This window comes from Dermochelys coriacea, chromosome 7, assembly GCF_009764565.3.
Source record: "Dermochelys coriacea isolate rDerCor1 chromosome 7, rDerCor1.pri.v4, whole genome shotgun sequence".
Taxonomy (NCBI): Eukaryota; Metazoa; Chordata; order Testudines; family Dermochelyidae; genus Dermochelys; species Dermochelys coriacea.
This window is the reverse complement of record NC_050074.1, coordinates 29,946,063-29,967,559: the sequence shown is the minus strand read 5'-3', so window position 1 is coordinate 29,967,559 and position 21,497 is coordinate 29,946,063. Positions and strand designations below refer to the sequence as shown.

Below are 21,497 nucleotides of genomic sequence, written 5' to 3'. Positions count from 1 at the left end.
CACGTAGAGCGCGTGAAGCCTGGGTAAGAGGAACTACGCATCCCATGAAGTCATGCGCTCTCCGCACATGCGCACGTCCCCGCAGGTCGCAGGGCCGCAGGGGAAGGGGCGTGGCCAAGCGTGAGCGGGAGACTACATATCCCAGGGTGCCGGAGGCAGGACTCCACACTTGCGTACTGGCCGTGCCGCCCCTGGGGGGTGGGGGGGGAGGACCGAGGGGGAGCCGCAGGCCGCCGCCATCTTGTGAGTGAGGAGGAGCCGAAATCACCGCGGGGGCGCCGCCATGAACCCCGAGTAGTGAGTGCGCGGGGAGGGGCAAGGCCGGGACCCCCGTGGCTCAGGCGGAGCGAAGCCCCCCGGGGCCGCCCCCTCCCCCCGGCTAGGACCCCCCTCCCAGAGCGCTCGCCACAGCCCCCGCTGGGCCCTGAGCCGCGCTCGCCGGGGCCTTACAGCCCCGTGGCCCCGCCCCTGCTGCCTTTCCGGGGCCGCGGGGCGTCTCCTGCCGCCGCCCCCTGGCCGGGGTCCGGGCCCCCCGCTTCCCCTCCCCTGGCGCTGCCCTGCCTCACTGGCCGGTCCGTCCCTGGGCCCCCGCTCCGGCGCCAGCCGCGCGCTCGGCCCCTCTCGGGGGGCGAGCCCCGGCCCGGGGAGCTCCCTGCGGGGCTGGGTCCCTCTGCCCCGGCGCCCGCCCCGTCACTGGGTGTCTGCGGAGAAGCTGGGGGGGGGGTCAGTCCAGCTCTACAATGGGAGCTGAGGCAGCGGGGGGTGCGGGCGGTTTTGTATCAGTCCAGTTCTGGAGCAGTGCCTAGTGTGGGCAAGGTTATTCCGGGCTAAAGCTCCCCGCTCCTCCTTGCTGCCCGGGGGTAATTATATGGGTGTAAAGCACCTGTACAGCAGGGTAACTGCAGCCACGCTAGGGCCCTTCATTGCATTAACTAGACTGGTGTCAGTAAAGCAGGGCAATGGGTGTACATGAGCCCTGAACGACTGGCCCAGGGAGTCTGGAGAAGCTGAACCCAGGTCTCCCCTGTGCAGGCTGGCACCCTAACAACTACACCAGCGGTTCTCTCAAGGGCTGATGGGATTTCAGTCTGTGTTGGGACCCATTCAGGCCTTGGTAGAGGAAGCCAGCAAGGGGCTGGTTAGTGCCCACTGGGTTGGGGGACAGGTGATGTAGATGGTTGCCCTCCTATGACCTGGGGTGAGACCACCCACACCCTAGTGTGTTTCAGGGGGATGGGCCACCAAACAGGCATAAGATGGGAACAGCTTTCCACCATGGGGGCTGGCTGGAGCTAGTGGCCTGCAGTGGGAGGCCCCAGGTTCCACCCCAGAGCCAAACAGACCCCTTACAAACTCTGTTTACATTTGTACATCTGTTACATTTCAGTGCAATTCTGTTGGGCTTCAGCCTTCCCCCATGAGGTGGTGGCTCTACAGGGCAGCATCTTGGCTGCTTCAAGTGGACCCAGTGCTAATTATCACAGCTGCTTGTCAATAGCACAGAGAAAAAGTCAAGTTGATGCAAATCATAGGCCTGCTTTGAATCCTTCTTCCTTGAAGCTTCCACAGCAAGGGATGTGGAGTGCCCTTCCTACTAGGCTGACTTGGCACTGACTGAAATGGGAAGTGCTCTGACTGCTTCCAGAGTGTGTATGTGACTGCAGCTCTGGGGCACTTGAGAGAGCTCTGATGTGGCTCCAGAGAGGCCATCCCCTAGGTGGGCACACAGGGAAGCTGCATTCTAGCTGGCTGTGGGCAGAAGTCCTCGTCCAAATTGTCTGCTTGTTGGAGGGAGAAGGTGAAGGCAATTGCAACCTGGTCAGCTCTGGGGTTAGACAATGCCCTGATCAGAGCAGCCAGGACTTTGGCCTCCATGGACTCTCTGAGCAGCCAGTTAGTGTTGATGACAGGTGGCTTTGTGGAGAGTGAGGCTTTCTGGAAAAGGAACTGCACATCAGTCTGGTGGCATTCCCTCTTGAGCTGCTAGGGGGCAAACTAGACCCCCCCACACTTCTCAAGTGGTGCTGGCTGCCTTTCTGAATGAAGCTGTCAACACGCTTTTCATAGCAGGTTGTCAGAGCCAAGATCTGGCACTGACGGGCAGCTCCTCTGATTCTACCATTCAGATGAGACTTAGCATAGGTCCTGACTTCTTGGAGCCCAATGCCCTTTCTCTTCCCAGCCCTTCTTGGGGCCATTCCATTTTGCTTCCTTTTAAATCCCTCTCCCTGAGTTTCAGATGGATACAGGAATCTGCTCTTGCTAGTATCTCTGTTGGCTGTTAAACAGCTGTTGTCTCCCACCCCAGAAGTGGTGGGTGAAGTAAGGTCTGATATGCATGGAGATGGCAATGGTGTGAAAGGCCCAAGGAGCATGGGGACTCCAGAAGTGGGGCTTGGGGACAATCTCAGACTGAGCCAGCACTGTTTTTGCTGAATTTTTGACCTGTGTGGTGCATTCTCTTGGATAGCCAGTCATGCTTCCCCATTGAAATCTAGGGCGGGGACCACCCCAAAGCATCTATATTGAATGCATGTTGAATCAAAGGAAAAGTGACAGGAGATAGCATGAGTCAGGGCTTCCTGTCCCCTCCCCACCAGCAAAACACACTCATTAGGAAATGGCGCTCATGTTGCCTGCTGCCAGCTGGACTTGATTGTGTCACCAGGCTAGCTGGGCCAATGAGGGGTAATGCAGCCGGGCTACCTTATTCTGTTGGTCTGAGGTGACCAATGTAACAATTCTCCAATGCTGGAAGCACTCAAATGCCCCATAATTAATTGTGCCAATTCCTATGGGAGCCCCTGGAGGTATCATGGGGATGGTGCAAAGGTTTCTAGGGCCATTTGGAGCAGAAAAACTTGTGAGAGGGAAGGAACATGCTGGATACCCCTTGTGAAGAGACCTCAAGTAATCATGGAAGGTGTTGCTGTCTCCTTGCAGCAGCATCAAGCTGATGGTGATGAGAGAGGTCTGTTCAGATGCACCCAATGGCTGTGACAACTATCTCCGGTGCAGTGGTGACAGTGCTCATTCCTGCCTGCATTGTGCAGGCAACTAAAGTGTTGTACTGATAGTATGATGGCTGTAAGAGGCAGGGTGGGATCTGAGGAAGGAGGAGTCATGGTAGCTGCTGAAGAGCTCTGGTTGGGGCTGACACGGCGTCTGTTCCTTTTATGACAATACTGATCCTCTGCCGGGGGCGGGGGAGGGGGGGGTGTTGAGCTCCAAGATTCAGTTTGGGCTGCTTCTGTGCCTGAGCAATGGTGGGGTCAGTTAGGCACTCTCACTACATGGTGACCACTGACTTGAGAACTCCCAGAGCCTGGCTTCTGAGGATGATGAAGGGCCATATACGTATGGCTGGGCCAAACACTTGGTGCTTTCAAAAAGCATGGTTGATATTATTCCTGTGTTTCAGAGGGGGAACCAGTTGTGCCAGTGATATCTGTGCCTGAGCCTTATCTATTGCTCTGTATTGTCTCGGAGGATTGTAAATTGTTCCAGCCTTCAGATATGGGGCAATCGGCAAGGGGAAGCATTGTCGAGGGGGGCGTAAAGGGGCAGATAGATAAAGCTGGGGGAAGCAAGAGCTTTATATATCGGGAAGCCCTTCCTAACAGTGGGGTCTCTGGAGCAAGGAATCTCCTCCCTAGGGCAGCGTGGCACCACAGTACTAAGCCAGGCACTAAGGAGCCATTCTGCATAGGCTGGATGAGGTAATGTACTCTTCCTGTCACAAACTTCAGCTCTGCACAACAATAGAAGTTACTCAAACCCTGTGCTCTTGTGAAAGCAATGTCATCTCAGCACATGTGGAGGGGTCTGGAGAGCAGAGTGCTGGGAGAATGAACCCCCTTAACTCCTGCTGGGTCTCTTCTTTCACACCATTTTTCTTGTTCTTTGGGAGGGAGGGGGGGCTTAAAGACCTTCTCAAAGCCCTGCCCAGCTGTTGGACTCAACTGTATAAAGCTTCCATTCTGGCTGGGTGTGAGTATTAATCCTATATAAACTGTCTCATGGGACAGTGCTGCATCTGGATCCCAGCTAGGGTAGGGTGGCACTTGGCCCTGTGGGGTTTTGACATCCCAGCAGGTGGGGCTTCCTCCTCTGCCCTGGGACCTGTGTGGTCTGAGATCTCATAGTGATTGTTCTCTCTGACATATCGCCCCCTAAGCAACACCTTTGTTTGGGAGGAAAGTGTGCCCACCAGCTCCCATCTATGGATCTTTGCCAGTCCTGGTCACAGTGGCCTTCAGTAGTCTTTCAGTCCCCCCCCCCTGTCCTGCTATTACCAAGCAGAGCACAGCGTCCCCTGCCTGTACCCCATGCTGCTGTTGGTGCCGGAGTTAGGTTCTCTCCTGGCTTGCCTTTTGGACAGAATCATCAGCTAGGTTCCAATGAGTGGGGTGAACTCCTGCTGCCTACACAGTCCAGAGAGGAGGCATGAAAAGTGGAGGGGTTGCCTGGGGACACCTGAAAGCAGCAGAGGGTGTTGTGAGATGAGAGCAGGATTTGGCTTGCAGTAGCTGAGGAGCAGGGTAGAACTTTTGTACCAGTTTAGATGGAAAATGTGGGCCAAGGGTATTAACATAACCCAGTCACTGTCCAACCTTAAACAGTGGTAAACAAGGGTCTGAATTAGGCATACAGAGACCTCAGCCTGCTTAGTACCATGGTGTAAACACAATCACCATTCTTTAAACCTTCTATTGCAAATACAGAAAAAGGAAAACGTTAATACTTTACATTTCAAAAGCTTTTAAATATTTTCATTTTAACAGCTCCCTTGGTCTTTCTCTTTAGTTGTAGAGTTTTAGAACACACAATCCCTTGTTTGACAGTTTCTTACATGGTATTAAAGATGGTGGTAACTGCCCCTTTGTGGGAAAGAAAAGTTAGTAGAGATGGGCTAGGGCTGTTAATGTTAAAACCTGATCCTGTTTCTGAGAAGACCAAACACGCACAAGGGGAGAGAAGGACAGCAAAGTTAGAAAATGCAGCTTCTGTCTTGGGTTATGTTTCACTTGCAGGTTTCAGAGTAGCAGTTGTGTTAGTCTGTATTCACAAAAAGAAAAGGAGTACTTGTGGCACCTTAGAGACTAACAAATTTATTTGAGATAAGCTTTCGTGAGCTACAGCTCACTTCATCGGATGCATTTGGTGGAAAATACAGTGGGGAGATTTATATACACACACAGAGAACACGAAACAATGGGTTTTATCATACACACTGTAAGGAAAGTGATCACTTAAGATGAGCCATCACCAGCAGCGGGGGGGGGGGGGGGGGGGGGGGGGGGAGGAGGAAAACCTTTCATGGTGACAAGCAAGGTAGGCTATTTCCAGCAGTTAACAAGAACATCTGAGGAACAGTGGAGGTGGGGTCGGGGGGAGAAATAACATGGGGAAATAATTTTACTTTGTGTAATGACTCATCCATTCCCAGTCTCTATTCAAGCCTAAGTTAATTGTATCCAGTTTGCAAATTAATTCCAATTCAGCAGTCTCTCGTTGGAGTCTGTTTTTGAAGCTTTTTTGTTGAAGGATAGCCACTCTTAGGTCTGTGATCGAGTGACCAGAGAGATTGAAGTGTTCTCCAACTGGTTTTTGAATGTTATAATTCTTGACGTCTGATTTGTGTCCATTCATTCTTTTACGTAGAGACTGTCCAGTTTGGCCAATGTACATGGCAGAGGGGCATTGCTGGCACATGATGGCATATATCACATTGGTAGATGCGCAGGTGAACGAGCCTCTGATAGTGTGGCTGATGTGATTAGGCCCTATGATGGTATCCCCTGAATAGATATGTGGACAGAGTTGGCAACGGGCTTTGTTGCAAGGATAGGTTCGTGGGTTAGTGGTTCTGTTGTGTGGTGTGTGGTTGCTGGTGAGTATTTGCTTCAGATTGGGGGGCTGTCTGTAAGCAAGGACTGGCCTGTCTCCCAAGATCTGTGAGAGTGATGGTTCGTCCTTCAGGATAGGTTGTAGATCCTTGATGATGCGTTGGAGGGGTTTTAGTTGGGGGCTGAAGGTGATGGCTAGTGGCGTTCTGTTGTTTTTCTTTGTTGGGCCTGTCCTGTAGTAGGTGACTTCTGGGTACTCTTCTGGCTCTGTCTATCTGTTTCTTCACTTCAGCGGGTGGGTATTGTAGTTGTAGGAATGCATGATAGAGATCTTGTAGGTGTTTGTCTCTGTCTGAGGGGTTGGAGCAAATGCGGTTATATCGTAGAGCTTGGCTGTAGACAATGGATCGAGTGGTATGATCTGGATGAAAGTAGAGGCATGTAGGTAGGAATAGCGGTCAGTAGGTTTCCGATATAGGGTGGTGTTTGTGACCATTGCTTATTAGCACCGTAGTGTCCAGGAAGTGGATCTCTTATGTGGACTGGTCCAGGCTGAGGTTGATGGTGGGATGAAAATTGTTGAAATCCTGGTGGAATTCCTCAAGGGCTGCTTTTCCATGGGTCCAGATGATGATGATGTCATCAATGTAGCGCAAGTAGAGTAGGGGCATTAGGGGACAAGCTGAGGAAGCGTTGTTCTAAGTCGGCCATAAAAATGTTGGCATACTGTGGGGCCATGCAGGTACCCATCGCAATGCTGCTGATTTGAAGGTATTCACTGTCCCCAAATGTGAAATAGTTATGGGTGAGGACAAAGTCACAAAGTTCAGCCACCAGGTTAGCCGCAACACTTTTTCACTTGCGGCCTCAGTGCTGTAGAAAGACAGGCACAGCACATGGTCTTGTAAGCTACTCAAAGACCTGGCAAACTTGTACCAGCATCAAGCTGTCTAGGGCATTGCTTTTAGCTGCCTTTTTCTGGTCCCAGGCTTACAGCTGTGTTGCAGAATATATAGTCTTGGCCAGCTGAGATGCTTATTAAACAGAGGACAAAGGAGAAGAATAAAGTAGGGAAGGAGAAGGACACATGGAGTGGGGAAGGAGGGCTTAAAATCACACATTCTTCTTGGTGTTTGAGCTTCAGTTGAAGCAGTGGAGATGGCAATGTTTGAGTCCCCCTCTCTTGCCCACACTGATCAGGACATCTCTCAGATTAGGATGAAGAAGGTCAGAAGACCACACAGACAGTAGGGATGACAGGCAGGATGGTGAAGCTCACTCATTCCCCTTCTCTCACCTGTTAGCCAGCCAGCATCATGGTAGCCTCTTCCAGATTTTCCCCCAAAGGGAGCAATGGGTGTAATAGCCTATTCCTTCATGACTTTGTCCATCAAATACTGTAGGCCTAACTTCTGACACCAGTTTTGGTTCACTGATTTCCAGTTTTACTGCTATCTTGTTTACCAGGGAATGTTCTCAGCACTGTTTTAGTTATATCAGACTGAATTAGTCCAAATGAAGAGGTGTGCTTGGTCTCTCTTGCACCTCTTCCATTCTACATTTGTTGTTATAGGCTGTTGTGATGTTTCATGAACTCATTTTTCACAGCTGAGCTCGCAAATAGAGTAAATTTGTAGGCCAGTTGTTACAACAGAACCCAGCTTGACGTGGATCTGAGGAGTTTGCTGCCCTAGTGGAGAGGTGTGGTGTGGTTTTGAGGTAAGCCTGGGAGCAGGTAGCAGTTGACAGGTTCTGCAGAAGAGAAGGCTCAGGCACCTGCAGTGAGGGCTGCAGGGAAGCAGTGGTGCAGCAAAGCTCTGCTCACAAATACCTCTGCCCCTGCCAACATGTTGGTGAGGTATATGGATGGGAGCTGTCCTTGCTGCCCCCAGCTAGTGGAGATGGGAGGGCAGGGCACCAGTTCTCCAAGTCAGCTGGAACAATCTGTCTACAAGAGCAGTCAAGAAAGGGGTGGGTGTTGTGCTGTCACAGCAGCTCATATGTGGCTGGGTTCTTAGGGAAACACCTGGCTTCCCTAGTACCTGTTATCAAAGGATCCTGCAGTCCTCAATGCTACCAAGGGGAATTTTCCCCTTTCTACTGGTGGGGAAACTGAGGCACAGAGGTGAGGACCTTGCTCACAATCATGCAGTGTAGGTGGAAGAGCTAGGAATAGAACCCAGGGCTTCTGTTAACCACTGAACTACAATCTCTCCAGAGACAGGCAGAGTCTCCTGATTTCCTGCCCACTGCTCTCCAGAGCTGGGGATAAAACTGAAGAGTTCTGGCTCCCAGCTTTTTTTTTGATTAAACATCTGTCCCTGTATCCTGTATGTCTGATCTTCCTGAGTCAGCTGAGAAGTGAGTCTCCAAACTGGGATTGGGGAACAGACTACTTCCATGCAGCAGACACCAGTTCTCTTCTCTCAATCCCTGTGCAGGGGGCTGTGGGAGGCAGCAGAGAGGAGTTGTCGGGCCTCACCCATTAGGCCTTCACGCAGTTGCATACAGCCCTGGAGACCAGTCACTCTTATCTGTACAGCATGTGGGCAGAGACTATCGGATAGCTGGGAGGGCTAGAAGTCAGGATTTTTGGGTGCTAGCCCCAGCTCTTGCACTAACTCATCAAGTCGCTTCCATCTCTAGACTTCTGTTTCCTCATTTTTAAATCTGGGCAATAACTTCATGGGATGTTGAAGCTTGGCATGTGAACTGCTTAGCACCCCTTCATTGACAGTGCAGTGAAACTCCATGGCACAGGTTTGAATCCAGAACAGGTCAGTCACAAGCAAAACCTGTTCTACATAAAATGCATTGATGGGTCTGAGGTTTCTCAGCACTACAGCGTTAATTTGAGCGACCTACTCTGATGTTGGCCTCTTAAGTGCCAGTGGCCACCCTGCCTGAAAACACTGGAGCTGCTCTGGCCATGCTGGTACTGGGCTCCCTTGTGTTTGGTGCTAAGACTTTTTAGGGCATATCCCATGGTTCTTAGCACTGGAGTCAGCTGAGCTGTTCTGAGTTAATTAGTGAATTGTGAGACAACTGGCCTGTCCTTTCTGGGAAGAAGACCTAGGGAATGGAGGCATTGGAGGACTCATGGCACTCCAGTGGAACTAGCTTGCACCCATGCTGCAGGGTGGTTGTTAGCAGCTGCTGAGTTGTGCTCACACGAGCTGTAGCCTACACCCCTACAAGCCAGCCAGCTCAAGTTGAAACCACCACACTTGAGGGGAATGGGTTTTTGTGTGAACAGGGCTTGAGTTAGGGACTGCATTCCCCTTGGAAGCGAAGTTAACTCTGGTGAAATGGAACCCTCAGCCCAGCTTGTGCTGGCAGAGGCTTCCACTTAAAAAATCCTCCTGCTCCTGGCAGTGAGCCACTTTGTGTGTTTACACGCTCTCCCTATATGGGCCTTGCTGCTGCAGGCACTGCAAAAGGAAAGCTGCATCAGTTTAACACAGTGGTTCTCCAACTACATTGCACCGTGACCCCCTTCTGACAACAAAAATGACTACATCACCCCAGGTTGGGGGAGGAGAGGTGGAGCCCAAGCCCCACTACTCCAGGCTTCAGCTTCAGCCCCAGGCCCCAGCAAGTGTAATGACCCTGGTGACCCCATTAAAAAGTGGTCCTAACCCAGTTTGAGAACCACTGATTTAACATCAATAAGTGTAAGCTGGTTTTGTTTAGCCAGTGCAAACCCCTTTGTAGACTGTCTGGTACTTGTGTCACACAATAGGCCAGAGTAGCTGGAAAGAAGGGACCACAATCTATGGATCTTTAATATAAATCACTCTCAAAACAATCTAGCTTCCGCTGATGCCTCATGACTGAAGCCAAACTTAAGATTCAGAGTTAAGGCCAAAAGGGACAGAATCACTGGACTAGAGGATCTCAAAGCTGGTCTGCCGCTTGTTCAGGGAAAACCCCTGGGGGGCCAGGCTGGTTTGTTTACCTGTTGTGTCCTCAGGTTCGGCTGATTGCGGCTTCCACTGGCTGCGGTTTGCCGCTCCAGGCCAATGGGGGCTGCGGGAACTATGGCCAGCATATCCCTCGGACCACGCCGCTTCCCGCAGCCCCCATTGGCCTGGACCGGCAAACTTCAGCTAGTGGGAGCCACAATTGGTCCAACCTGCAGACGTGGCAGGTAGACAAATTGGCCCGGCCCACCAGGAGCTTTCCCTGAACAAGCGGCGAACGGACCGGCTTTGAGAACCACTGCTCTAGTGTAACCCTCTTGAATATCACAGGCCAGAGTGTCACTCAGTGACCCCTGTGTTAAGTCCAATTATTTGGGTTTGGCAAAAGTATCTTCCAGAGAAGCATCCAGTCTAGATTTGAAACCAACACAACATGGAGAATCTGCCACTTCCTTTGGCTAAAAAACTGGTGCCTTATTTCTAGGCTTTATAGGATTTGATTTTAATTTAGAACTGTCAGTAAATGTCTTTCAGCTGACACACTGAAATCAACAAATCTGTTGGTAATGGTTGATATGACTTCGGGGACTGGGTCATGTGTGGGGAGCCTTCTGCATCCCTGCTGTCACAGGAGTGAGTGAACTGGTCTGTGTCAGCAGAGCTCTGCTTCCTAAGGGCCAGGATCACCTGATCTCTGCATGCGCAAAGTCTGGGGAGGCTGCAGCACTCCTAGACCAGTGGAACAGAGACCCTCCTCCAGGACTGCAAGGAGGAAGACCTGCGGAGCTGGGGGCAGGGAGACCACCCCCTGCTGAACAACTGCCTGGGGATGGCTCCCATGCTCCTGACTAGTGAATGAGTGAGCGGGATTGGTGATGCCCAGTCCCTGCAGGCACAAGGTATGGGAGTAGTTCCTGCTCACTGAAGAGGCCACCCCAGGCAGGAGCCATTCAGCAGTAGGGTGGCCTCCCCCCACAGCTGGACACAAGGACTCCTTAAAGTCCTGGCCAGTGGTGTCTGCTGTTCCCTACTAGGACCCCAGCCTTCCTCACATCTTGTGCCTGCAGGGATTGGGTGTCATGAGCCAGGTCTGTGGGCGCTGTCTCTGGGCAGGAGCTGTTTAGCAGTGGGATGGCCTCCCCCACAACCAGGGGCTTCTGCTCTGCTGGGTCAGGACTGCAGTCTCCCCATATATTGTGCCTCTTGGCCACAGAGGGAACCCCCTGCCATCAACACTGCACTAAACCAACCCCTGCAACTGTGGGGGAAAAAAGTTAAAAATAGAAGAAAACTCTTAAATAAAAATTGGGGAAGAAGAAAATAATAAAAATTGACTTCTGCCAGGCCTGCTTATTTCCAGTTTCAATGTACCTGGCTTTAACTTCCAGAGGTTTAACAAGCCACTCTAAAGCCAAATGTCTGTAGTAGGAGTTGCACCAGCTTGTGGCCTAGGAGCCCTGGACATGGACCCTGTTATGCCAGGGGCTGTACAAACATAGTGTTGCTCTGACTGCTCTACATTTCTCATGTGGCTGAGGCTTTGAGTCTGGAGATCATAGACTTCAGTTTACCAGCACTCTTCTGAGTAGTTATTCCTTGGATCTTGCGCGCACATGTGTGCGCTCTCTCTCTCTCCTGTTGCCAGCACCAGAGCTTCGGGGCTCACATTTATTATCAGTTGCTCTCTAAGAGTGGGTTGTGTTGTGAGGAGTAATGGGCCTTGATAGCCCAGCCTGGGTACTTGCAAGAGCCTATGAGCCTTGAAAAAGGGCAGGTGTTAATGAGTTGTGGGGGTAGCTGTCTCTGTGGAGCCTGGTGTGTATCCAGGGCTACCCTAGGCTGGCTCTTAATGGTTTTTTCTTTTTTTAGAAAAGGCTTGTACTGTATGCCATATAAAGCAGGGGTTGAATGTAGCAGGTGTAGCCTACAGCCAGGCAGCCTCTCCAGGGGCGAGTGCTAGATCCGCACCAGGAGGGAAGGGTGGGAGCTGAGTCTAGCTCTAGGTGTGCAAAGCCTTGTTGTGTGGTTTCTACTGCTCATTTAGGGGGGTACTGCATGGATTCAAACTATAGCTGTGTAATGCAGCAGCACTGAAAAGTGGGGCTGGGCAGGGTCATTACTTGGATAGGAGACCTCCATGGAAAACCTAAGCTGCCACATGAGGTAGTGGTGATTCTGTAGTGGGTGCTCTCCGTCTGAGCAGGCACTGAATCTAGTGTCATGGTGCTGAGCTCTAAGAAAGGGTGCTACTGCGCTCCACAGAGGGTGCTCTCCCCCTATGCTGGAGGTGCTGAGAGGGGATGCCTTCCCCCCCGATGTTGATGGCCTGGTAGCTACTCACTTTCCCCACAGTTCCCCCAAGTAGTAGCTATAATGCAATTGAGTCTGATTAACCTTCACTTCTGCCTGCACTGTCATGCAGCACTGGGCAGGGGCCGGGGCAGGGCTCCTGTGTAAACAGTTTGCCACAGTAATAGGTCATCCTGCACCCTGCTTTGGGGTGAAGGACGCTATAGCTCTGTCACTGCTCTGATATCAGGATGTAGTGCTTACTCACCCAGGCTTTGCGACTGTGCTGAGCTGTTGCTGGTCGGAGGCCTCGGCTCTGCCTCACTCTGGCCAGCTGAGGATGGTCTGTACTTGGGATAGGTGCTACCATGTCTCTGGTGTTGTATGGTAAAACTCTCTGTGCAGAGGCCTCTCAGTTCAGTTCCTCCTGGCTTGTGGTGTGGGTGGAAAGCTATTGCTATTGCGAGCGGCAAGCTGTGCTGGGCAGTTAGTGGGGTCCAATGGCCAGAACCTCAGTCAGGTTGTAAAGGGCTGAATGTTACTCTAGGGCAGGTTATCCTTCTTGGTGATAAATCAGTCCCTCTCCACAGACGACGGCTATTCTGCCCGAAACTGCACTGGCATCCAGGATGGACATCCAGATTGAATCGAACAGAGGGCTGGAAGCCAAGCCTCCTCAGTTCCTTCCCCAGCTCTGGGAAGGAAGTGGGATCTAGTAGCTAAAGCAGCCCAAGGCACAGAATGGGGAGGCTCTTACTGTATCACCTCATCTAAGATTTGAGAGGAGAACCCAGGAGTCCTAGCCCCGTTCTGTGACCACTAGACTTGTGTTGTGTGATTTACCTCAGTGCTCTGCAGCTTCTAATTTCCAGAGCCTTCTGAACTCTTGGATGACATGGAAGTCTGTTCTGGCTTTGTAATCCTTATTAGGGCCCCTGTGTGTTGGAGCAGGGGACAGTCGGTCTGTCCCAGGGCTTGGTCTCTGACTAGGATTGGTTCAGGCTGTCCTGAATGTATCATGAGCCTCTTCTGTTCAGGGATTTACTGCCAGTACCCCCAGCTGCAGTACTGGGGAGCAGTGAGTGTCTCCAGCTGGAGCTGGGTGGGGCTAAGCTGCCTTTGTATTAATGTCTAGCTTTTCTTTTTGCGAATACAGACTAACACGGCTGCTACTCTGAAACCTGTCACCATGTGGGAAGTTCTGCTGCTGCCTTGGGTCGCAATGGCTGAGGGTGGATTACTGCTTGACTGGGTCACCTCCTTCCTGTGCAGGGAGGGATGGGTGGTGCCAGCTTCATTGCACATGGCATTGCCATGTCAATGTATTGGGGTGATGGATTACACTTGCAGTGACTGGAATTGGGCTGTTCTGTAAATGGGTCTCTTCCCTTGCTGTGGCTATGCTTACTGCCTCAGTATGGTGAGGGATGCAGAGAAAGTCACTGGAGATCTCCAGATTGCATTTGAGGGGTTGAAGCTGTTCTGGGTGGTGGGTGACAGAGCAGCCTATAACACTCCCAGAGCAGAGGACTGAAGTGGGGAATGGTCAGCTCACTCGCTCCTCAGAGATCAGACCTGGAGGCTTTGATCTGTTTGCTTCCCTCAACGGGAGTTTAAAAACAGTCTGGAGATTTCCAAACCCTTCACTGCTGGGAGACCTTTCCTGATTGCCTGCCCAGCCCTAGCTGTCCCTCTGTTAAGGGTCACCACTGACCCCCCTCAAAATTGAATTTAGCAACCTTGCAAGTCCAGGATAGGAGCCCATCTCCCTAGGATGGGCGGAGCTGAAGCTGCCTTGCCCCAGAGCACCTGCGTTCTGTAGAAACCCGGCCCTAGGGGCCAGCACTGTGGTGCATGGTCCATGCAAGACTCTTGGGAAAGGCCCTCTTCCTTCCCCCTCCCTGGAGTTGACACTCCAGTTTGGGATCTCTGCTTTGCTGCAGCTTCCCCTGAGCTGGGTGAGCATTTTGCTACGGGGGCAAAGGGCTGGCAATAACCAAGTGGGATCCTAAAACTTTAAATACCTGGGTCTCTGCTCAAGAGGTTTGAGAACAGCCCCAGTGCTCAGTGTCAAGCCATAGTGTGTCCTGGGGTGACTCCTCCAATCCCAGCAGAACCAACAGGACCAGCAGGTATGTGGAGGCTCCCACATGGCTGTGTGGAGATCTGAAACCTGACTTAAAGGCAGGCTTTTGCCTGGTCAAAAAATTCTAAATCCTTCTGCTGTGGCTGCATTTCAGGGGCTGTGTGAAGGCCTTTAGGCTTGGCCTACCTAAAAGGCCCTAAATGTAGGAATGGCTGGGTGATCAGAACAGGCCTTTCTGGCCTCCAGCTCTGAATGGCTTCATTTGTTCCCAGATTCTTAATGTTTCCAGGGTTTGTTAATGCCTTAGTCTCTGGGATCCCCTGAGCCCACAAAAAGTCATCTTGAGGGCCCTGTAGAGTTTGCCCCCACTCTTGAGGTAGTCTAAGTAGCAAAACCAAGCACCCCATGCTATTCTCCCTACATTTCTGACCTCCACCATGGGCTGCACCCTGGAAAGTGGACCTCTTAAAATTTGGTGGGAAGGTGACCCTGCTCTGTAAGATACTGCCATTGTATGCAATTCCTAATAAACTGATCTGAATGTATAGTGTGCACTGATCCAAAGCAAGGGAGAGGGTTGGAATTAGGACTCCTGGCTTTTGTTCCCCACTCTGAGAGGGGGGAGTGAGATCTAGTGCTTAAAGCAGGAGGACCAGGAGCCATGATTCTTGGGTTCTAATTAATCACCTGAGGAGCATCTGATGCTCCCTGTTGTCTCTTGAATGCTGTGGGTGGTAGGGAGCAGAGTCCTGACTGCCCAGATCTGACTAAGGAGCCCAGTATAAAGAGCCCCTAAGCCCTTCACCACAGTTGTTTGCCAGCACATACTTTCCCCACTACATGTACTCAAAGTCCTTGCCTGCTGGGGTTGTGGGAATGTGACCCTCTAATCTTCTTTCACTGGGAACACTCCCTGGTCTGAGCAGGAGAGAGGTCTCAGGTTATCCACACTACTAAAAAAGTCAGGAACTGTTCTGTTTTCCTCATTCTCCACCTGTCTGTTTCAGCGATTACCTGTTCAAGCTGCTGCTGATTGGAGACTCGGGTGTGGGGAAGTCCTGCCTCCTGCTGCGATTTGCTGTGAGTGTCCCTGCCCTGTGCAGAGCCCCTCATGATCCAGTGGGCAGCTATCTAGCCATATGGTGACAGGCTGGCCACATCTGTTCCAGAGCTGTTGCAGTGAGGTTGTGGTGTCTGAGATGTGGGTACTTGGGTCTCATCACCCTGGGGCATATTTTGTGAAAACTCAAACAATCATACAGTGACCTAGTCAGATTTGCAAGCTAAAGACATTTAGGCCTGTCAGTGCTTGGCTAAGAGACTGCCACGCTGCAGAGAACAGCAGAGATGTAATAGGGTCCTCTTCCCTCAATCTGACCCCAGTATCATGCTGGGGAGGAGAGTGCTGAGCAGCAGGGAGAGCTCAGTAGGGAACTCTGTGCCCTTGTCAGTGTTGCCCCAGTGCAATGCTTGAGGACATTGCTATTGGAGGTACTGCCTTTTGCAAGACTTAAAACTCAGCTCCTGACCCTCTGACACTGTCCCAAGAGGCTCTGTAATCACTCTGGTGCAGAGTGTCTGGTTACAGGCTTCACTTCCTGTCCTAAACTTGCACATCATTGTGTGCTGCTTAATGGTCCCCATACCCCACCCCAGAGGTGGCTGCATATAGTCTTATCTGTCCATAAAGCACTTTGGGGTGGGAATACCAAGCATTACAGGGCAGCTGAGTAGCTGGTGCTGCATGCCCTTTGGCAATGGGCGGGTACCAAGGAGTTGTCTTGCTAGAATGACAGTTGATTAAAAGTGGCTTTTTAAACTGCAGAACCTTCCTGGAAGCTAAGCAGCTCCTGAACAGGATCTCCAAACTCCCAAAGCACTTAATAAAAGCCCCCTATTTAAAGGAATCCCAAACCCTCCTCTCTGCCCAGTGCTGGGCTGACATCTGGTCACCTTTGGCTGGTGGCTGTTAATGTCTGAGGAGTGTCTAGATCCAGGGTGCTGGGCATCAGGGCTCATGACCTTTGCCCCACCACTAGAATTGGGTGTTGAAGAAGGTTCAGCACAGACCCCAGCTGCCCTGGTAATCGCCTCATTCTGCACCCTCCAGGATGACACCTACACAGAGAGCTACATCAGTACCATTGGGGTGGACTTCAAAATCCGGACCATTGAGCTGGACGGCAAAACCATCAAACTACAGATCGTGAGTATCTGGCCCCTGGCTGCTGCATTGACCTCTAGGGACTGGCTCTGGAGGGCAGGGAATGGTATACAAGCCTTTCCCTTCTGAGTGTGCCAACTCCTCTCCTACACGAGGGTGGGGGACTGACTGGCTTAGGAGTGTGGGGGAATGGAATATGGGGGTTTCCCCTTTAGGGGCTGCTGTCTGTCTCTAGAGAGGATTAATGCAAGGTCCAACCCCTCCCCTCCCTTCTCTCCCAGTGGGATACCGCTGGTCAGGAGCGGTTCCGGACCATCACCTCCAGCTACTACAGAGGGGCGCATGGCATCATTGTGGTGTATGATGTAACAGATCAGGTAATGCTGCTCCAAGTACTCTGGCCCTGCAAGTCCTCTGACAGCTCCCTGACCTCCCTGCATCTAGGGCCCCTCCAGGTTCAGGCAATGGGCTGCCTGCTGGGCACCTAGGGAGCCAGGACCCCTGGGTTCTGTCCCGGTTCCAGGACTAGAGCAGTGCTGTAAGAATGCCTCACTGTTACTAGCCAGACCCTGCCTGCTGGGTGGCACAGTGGAGACCAGGCAGTCCTCCCAGAGTTGTTGGGTCTTGGGTGTGGGGGTTGTCAGGGGAAGAGAGTGATCCTGATCGCTATTCCCAAATGACATCCATTCCTGCACCCTTTGATGTCCTTTGTGCTGGGATCTGCCCCTTCCTGTGCCAATGGAGCGTTGCATTCCTTCCACATCTGCCCCAGACATTGCTGATGCAGGTGTTGTGCTGCATCTGGTGTACCCATGACTGGCCCATCGAGCAGGTTGCAAAGCCAGGCCCAAGGGGCTGTGCTACCTTCCTTTCCATATTCACCTTGAAGATGGGGAATTGAGCAGTTTCTGAAGATGGCAAGGCTGGCAGCAGCTGCCTGGAGTAGGTGGGAAAGACATCAAGGTAACGGCATCTAAGAACAGTTGCTGAATGTGGGAAGGGCTGTACTGGTAGAGAAAGCACTGGGAGCAGGACTCCTGGGTTCTGTCCCTAGCTGTGCTGCCAACTCACTGTGACCCTAGTGCCAGTTGCTTCCCCTGTATCCATTTCCTGCCTATGAAATGGAGATGCACCCTTGCTGAGGGGTGCTGGGGACCTGCTCCCCACTGTGTGGGTGCTCTGAGCTGTTGTAAGCAGGGTGGTTGTGGTCCTGCTTTTGTCCAGCTGAGCCCACGTTCCCTGTTGCAGGAGTCCTACAGCAATGTGAAGCAGTGGCTGCAGGAGATCGAGCGCTATGCCAGCGAGAATGTCAACAAGTTGCTGGTGGGCAACAAGTGCGACCTCACCACCAAGAAAGTGGTGGACTACACCACCGCCAAGGTGAGCAGGGCACAGCAAGCCCCTCTGATGCTTGTGGATAGCACTCCCCCTTCTGTCTCTGACACCTCCAGCATCTGGCAGATGCAGACAGGCAGCAACTCTCAGGTGGGGCCCTACCAACTGAGTGGCCGTACCTACTGCAGGATGTTCCTGCATTACCGGGAAGCCCCACCAGGGAGCAGCACTTGTCCTATCAGATGCTTCCTCCCCTTCAGGCCTGGCTGTAGCTCAGAAGGGCTTGCTATTTTCCAGCAGTAGGGCTGATCTCTGGGGCTGTACTGGCTGCCTCCATCCCCACTGCCAGCCATGGGCTCAGGCTCCTGGCCACCTGCCTGGCTGGGGGACACAGGTATCTTGGGATAGAACTAGGAGTGATGGGGTGAAACAGGCTAATGTCTGGGAAGTAGCAGTTTGCCCTGAGGCACCAAGAAGTGGGGATGTGGTTAGGATCTCCAACCCATCATCCAGAATGCCAGGGTTCTGTTGCTGGCTATGGGAGGAAAGTGAGGCCTAGTTAGAGCAGGGGCCTCTGATTTATTTTTCCAGTTCTGCCACTCACTTGCTATGTCCCTTTTGGTAAGTCACTTCCCTGGGGTGTGCCTTGGTTTCCCCATCTACACAGGAGGGCTAATGACTGACCAGACCTACTGCCTGGGTATTGGGGGTCTGAATGGTATCTGTCTGGTTAGGGATCTGAACCCTCCCCAAAGGGTTGAGGGCCCTCCTGGGTGGGTGACTCCGGGGACAGGGACAGCCCTGCACCTCTTGTGCCACAGACAAGAGAGGCCTTGCCAGTCTGTAATCCTTTCTCCTCCCCTGTCTTTCCTTAGGAATTTGCAGACTCCTTGGGCATCCCGTTCTTGGAGACTAGCGCCAAAAACGCCACCAATGTGGAGCAGTCATTCATGACCATGGCAGCTGAGATCAAGAAGCGCATGGGCCCTGGTGCCACCGCTGGCGGGGACAGACCCAACCTCCGAATCGACAGCACTCCAGTCAAACCAGCGGGTGGAGGTTGCTGCTGAGGCTGAGGACTGAGGGGTGGGGTGGGGAGGTGACTGTCCAACCCAGTGCTGTCCAGCACCCTCCTCCTGTGGAGTAGCAACTTTCCCGGATGATGCCGTGCAGGGGGACGGGACCTCTCGGGGGGGGGGGGGGGGTTGGGTTCTCTGCCTGTGTTACTTACCCTTGTTGAGTGTGTGGTGGGGACAGACCTGCAAGGTGTGCTCTCCCACCCTTGAGAACTTCCCTCTATGCAGCCTCTTGCCTCGGTCCTTGGTGCCTGATGGCTGGCAGGATTCCTGGCTCCTTCTCATGAGTTCTGCTGCTGCTCCCCTCCCCTTCCTACTGGGTGCATGGGGCTGCCCCCATCTCCACCCCTCTGCTCTTCTGCTGCCTGCAGTCCCCTTCTCTCCAGTTCCAGATGGGGGGGGTCTCAGATGGTGACAGGCTCGCCCCCTCTCTCTTCCTGGGAAGGCTCCTGTGTGGTTAAGCTTGATCCAAGGCTGGCTGGAGCAGTTCTTCTGCCTGGTACCTGGTCTCCATGGGGTAGTTGCTTGTCACTAGCAAAATAATGGAGGTAGGGGCGTAGGCCCCTCTGAACTGCTCAACCTACTCTCTAGGTTGTGCCCCCTGCCTCCACTTAAGGGGTCTATGTTGTCCTGGCTCCATGTCTTTTCTCATTCCTCTTGCTCCCAGCGGCACAGAGACTTCTGTTTAATCTCCTCTCTGCTGCAGTTTGGGGTCCCCTTTCCTCCCACTGCCTTGCTCTAGTTCAATATTTATACCCCTGCTGCAGACCTTCACACAGTGCCACAGAGTGGCTGTGACGCAGGACTGGCCCAGGAATGCTGAGCGGAGCCTGATACCACCACCACTCCACCTCCATCCCTCAGTTTCCTCACCTCGCCCTGCTGAGGCTGTCTCCCAGTGCTCCCCAGTCAAGTGGGGCAGGCAGCTGTCTCTGGGCCAACCCATGCCAGGCCCACTGAATGTATTCAGGGTAGCATGGACAGTTGGGGACCTTAGAACTGATCAGAGGCCTATGGGCTGCTTGTTCAGACCCTTCCCCAGGGCTCTTTGCAGCTCAGGAGCTTCCTGCACCTCAGCCCTTGGGGGGCTAATGCACTGAGCAGCTGTCCTGCTTTCCCCCCCCCCCCAGCTGGGAAGCTCTTGCACTTTCTGTGGGGCAAGTGCATGGGGGAAGCCATCTACTGCTCAGCTCACCCCTCTGCAGTGTCAGCCCTTCCCACTGTGACCTTCCCCAAGAAGGGGAAGCTGGGAGCCTGAGCGCATGTCTCTTTGCTGTGCCCAGCCCTACTGTCTGGCCTGGCTCAGCCTTGCCTGTTTAGGGTAGTGGGAGGAGCTGCCTGGATGGTTCATTTGTTGGCTTTTTTTTTTTTTTTTTCCACCAGTGACATTATTTAAAAAAAAAAAAAAAATGGAACAAAAAAATTCCAAAATAAAGATGAGTGCCTCTGTGGGGAGGCTTCTGCAGCCTGCACCCTTCTTCCTGTCAGCAGGCCTGCTGGCGTGTGCACCGCAAGAAAGGAGGGAGGCACATGGGCTGGGCCAGGTACCCCTCCCCCCTGGATCAGGCAGCCCTGGTACAGTGCAGGCACTATCCAGCCCCCTGCCTAGGGTCCCCCAGCTAGACTGAGCTCAGCTGAGCTTGGGCACCTTCTGGCCTCCTTTCCCCAGTGTGGGGCCCCCCCCCCCAGTCAGTTGAGCAGGCTGCATTGTTAAACTCTCCTCCCTCTTCCCTCCCCCCCCCCCCCCCACACACTTCTTTTCCTAGCTGAACCTGCTACTCTTGCTCCCTGGGAGTGCCCAGAGCTGAGCTCACCTGCCTATGGCTGCCATGGAGCATGGCAGTGACCTTGTGCTGAAAGTTCCCCTCCATTTTGGAAGACTCAAAGCTGGGGGAGAGGGGGACTGCATCCCCCTTGACCCAGCTTTGGGCTCAGTTTTAGAGCAGGGCAGGTGTACACCTGCCAAAGGGGTGGGGGAGCAAAATCACAATCCCAGGCAAGACTGTTGCAGTAGCAGGAGTGCTGGCCTGTTGCACTGAGCTACAGAGCTGGGCATGTTTTGAGGCAACTATCTCCCCCTAGCAGTGGGGTGGCATCTTGCTGGCTGGGGATGACTCCCTCTCCTGCTTGTCAGGTGCCTGTAATTCTTTCACGGCCATGTGTGGCCTCTGGGCCGCTGCCTCACAATGGAGCAGGGGCAAGAGGACTGGATAACACCCCCTTTGGGAGTCCCCAGGGTTCTGGGGTGTCTGTGCTGTGGTGAGACCTGCTGGGGATAGATGTTCCTGAAAGTGTGTGTGTGTGTGTGTGTGTGTGTGTGTGGTGGGGAGGGGGTGGCAGGAATTGGCTTTCAAGCCTTGCCAAGTTGTGGGGCTGCAGGAGGGACATGCAGCCCACACATGAACTTGCTAAAGCCTATACCCCACCCCCCCCAAATTTGGAGCAGTTCCTAGTTCTTCCTTGCAGGGACTAAGTCTTAGGCTGCTGCTGGGGTGGCCTAGAGAACTTTGGGGCTTGGCTCTGACTAGGCACGATTCCCCTTCATTTACACACCTTGTGTTGGGCCCAGCCCCCATAGTAGGTAGAGGACACAAGGCTGCATATGGCACCTCATGAGAGGGGGGGGCTGTTCCCCAGATCATGCCACGTATGCTTCTGCTCACCTAGTGTCTTCTGAGTTTGGTGCATGGTACACCAAGCAGCTTGCCCCTCTATGTGGGCATGGCCCAGACGGCTGCCCTGCTGTGCCTGGCAGTGCCCTCTCTGGCCTTGGGT

The 21,497-nt window shown here is 52.9% G+C and overlaps 1 protein-coding gene across 1 annotated transcript; it reads left to right on the top strand.

Annotated features, from left to right (window-relative positions):
• Positions 1–153: 153 nt before the first annotated feature.
• RAB1B (RAB1B, member RAS oncogene family) lies at positions 154–20,187 on the top strand. The gene is made up of 6 exons (XM_038410211.2): positions 154–297; positions 15,155–15,227; positions 16,258–16,353; positions 16,593–16,688; positions 17,560–17,691; positions 18,522–20,187. The coding sequence occupies exons 1-6, from the start codon at positions 284–286 to the stop codon at positions 18,714–18,716; spliced, it is 606 nt and encodes a 201-aa protein (XP_038266139.1). The 5' UTR covers positions 154–283; the 3' UTR covers positions 18,717–20,187.
• The last annotated feature ends 1,310 nt before the right edge of the window (positions 20,188–21,497 follow it).